Raw genomic sequence first — 2,221 nt, 5'->3', positions numbered from 1 at the left:
CCACAGAAGCAGTTTCGAACCATGAGGTAGAGAGCTCATACCATGTGCTCACTTCTACATACCATGTGACCTCTCCCACATATATATATTATATAGTCATTGTGTGAGAAAAAGATGTTTATAAGGAAGGCGACGGACACCTAAGATGCCTCAAAAGCCTCATTAGAGGCTTGTTGTTGAGGTGATTAAGACAGTTGGGAAGAGAAATGTAGATTCAGCCCCCCTCCCCCCCCCCCCACGCACACCTGTTGACTGACAGTTGAGAAGCGGGACCCAAGAGCCTAAGCTCAAGTCCCGCATGCTTAACTGAGTGTACACGCCTCTGTTTCTTTCATCCTAATGCGCCTGTTCATCTAGCAGTAAATAGGTACCTGGGAGTTAAACAGCTGCCACGGGCTGCTTCCTCTGTGTGTGTGTGTGTGTGTGTGTGTGTGTACTCACCTACTTGCGTCTGCAGGATCGAACATTGACTCTTGGATCCCGAATGTGGATGTGTGTGTGTGTGTGTTAGAAAGAGATATAATTAGAGAACAAAAAATAGAGGGAAAATAGCTTGGTTAGAAAGGCGGAGTCCAAGAGCTAATAGCTCGATCCTGCAAGCACAAATAGGCACTAACACACAGGCGCGTCCTCTCTGGCATTACCGGTCACTTGGATGCAGATGGCCAGACATCACAGCCAAGTTTACTGATGGAGTCGACACAAGTTTTGCTGTGTGTTACAACTTCTTCACAACGCTGACGCTTAAGTTGGTCTCTGTTCTCCTGAAGGTTGTGAAGTGTTTGGGCTTTGTTTAACCTGTGAAGCTGAGGACCGCTGGGAACAGCTGAGGACCGCTGGCGACAGCTGAGGACCGCTGGGAACAGCTGAGGACCGCTGGCGACAGCTGAGGACCGCTGGGAACAGCTGAGGACCGCTGGCGACAGCTGAGGACCGCTGGGAACAGCTGAGGACCGCTGGCGACAGCTGAGGACCGCTGGGAACAGCTGAGGACCGCTGGCGACAGCTGAGGACCGCTGGCGACAGCTGAGGACCGCTGGCGACAGCTGAGGACCGCTGGCGACAGCTGAGGACCGCTGGGAACAGCTGAGGACCGCTGGCGACAGCTGAGGACCGCTGGCGACAGCTGAGGACCGCTGGCGACAGCTGAGGACCGCTGGCGACAGCTGAGGACCGCTGGCGACAGCTGAGGACCGCTGGCGACAGCTGAGGACCGCTGGGAACAGCTGAGGACCGCTGGGAACAGCTGAGGACCGCTGGGAACAGCTGAGGACCGCTGGGAACAGCTGAGGACCGCTGGGAACAGCTGAGGACCGCTGGCGACAGCTGAGGACCGCTGGGAACAGCTGAGGACCGCTGGCGACAGCTGAGGACCGCTGGGAACAGCTGAGGACCGCTGGCGACAGCTGAGGACCGCTGGCGACAGCTGAGGACCGCTGGCGACAGCTGAGGACCGCTGGGAACAGCTGAGGACCGCTGGCGACAGCTGAGGACCGCTGGGAACAGCTGAGGACCGCTGGCGACAGCTGAGGACCGCTGGCGACAGCTGAGGACCGCTGGCGACAGCTGAGGACCGCTGGGAACAGCTGAGGACCGCTGGCGACAGCTGAGGACCGCTGGCGACAGCTGAGGACCGCTGGCGACAGCTGAGGACCGCTGGCGACAGCCGAGGACCGCTGGCGACACCACCATGATCTCTGCCTCTCTCTCGTGGTTGTTCATCTACTCAAAGACCAGGCACCAAGCCGGCATGTTCGAGGAAATCAGAGTCAATCAAATGCGTGAAGCCGCATGAATAAACAGTGTTTTGGGTCACGCATTAAACCCAGCGTGAAGCTGTACTCTATGCGCACTGTGTGAGTTGCGAGACCTCTATGTGAGAAATTATAGAGCATGGTGCTCTATAAACAGGTTAGTGTGACGCATGAAGCTCTATAAACAGGTTAATGTGACGCATGGAGCTCTCTAAACAGGTTAGTGTGACGCATGAAGCTCTAAACAGGTTAATGTGACGCATGAAGCTCTATAAACAGGTCTGTGTGACGCATGGAGCTCTATAAACAGGTCTGTGTGACGCATGGAGCTCTATAAACAGGTCTGTGTGACGCATGGAGCTCTATAAACAGGTCAATATGACGCATGGAGCTCTATAAACAGGTCAATATGACGCATGGAGCTCTATAAACAGGTCAATATGCCGCATGGAGCTCTATAAACAGGT

General features: G+C 55.1%; 1 protein-coding gene across 1 annotated transcript; it reads right to left on the bottom strand.

Moving 5' to 3' along the window:
* Positions 1-744: 744 nt before the first annotated feature.
* Positions 745-1,692, bottom strand: LOC138357312 (Golgi-associated RAB2 interactor protein 5B-like). The gene has a single exon (XM_069314003.1). It carries the CDS (start codon positions 1,690-1,692, stop codon positions 745-747), a length of 948 nt encoding a protein of 315 aa, XP_069170104.1.
* Between the last annotated feature and the right edge of the window lie 529 nt (positions 1,693-2,221).

The sequence above is a fragment of the Procambarus clarkii genome, chromosome 77 (genome assembly GCF_040958095.1).
Source record: "Procambarus clarkii isolate CNS0578487 chromosome 77, FALCON_Pclarkii_2.0, whole genome shotgun sequence".
Lineage (NCBI taxonomy): Eukaryota > Metazoa > Arthropoda > Malacostraca > Decapoda > Cambaridae > Procambarus > Procambarus clarkii.
The sequence above is the reverse complement of the archived record's forward strand: the minus strand, read 5'-3'. Positions and strand labels throughout refer to the sequence as shown.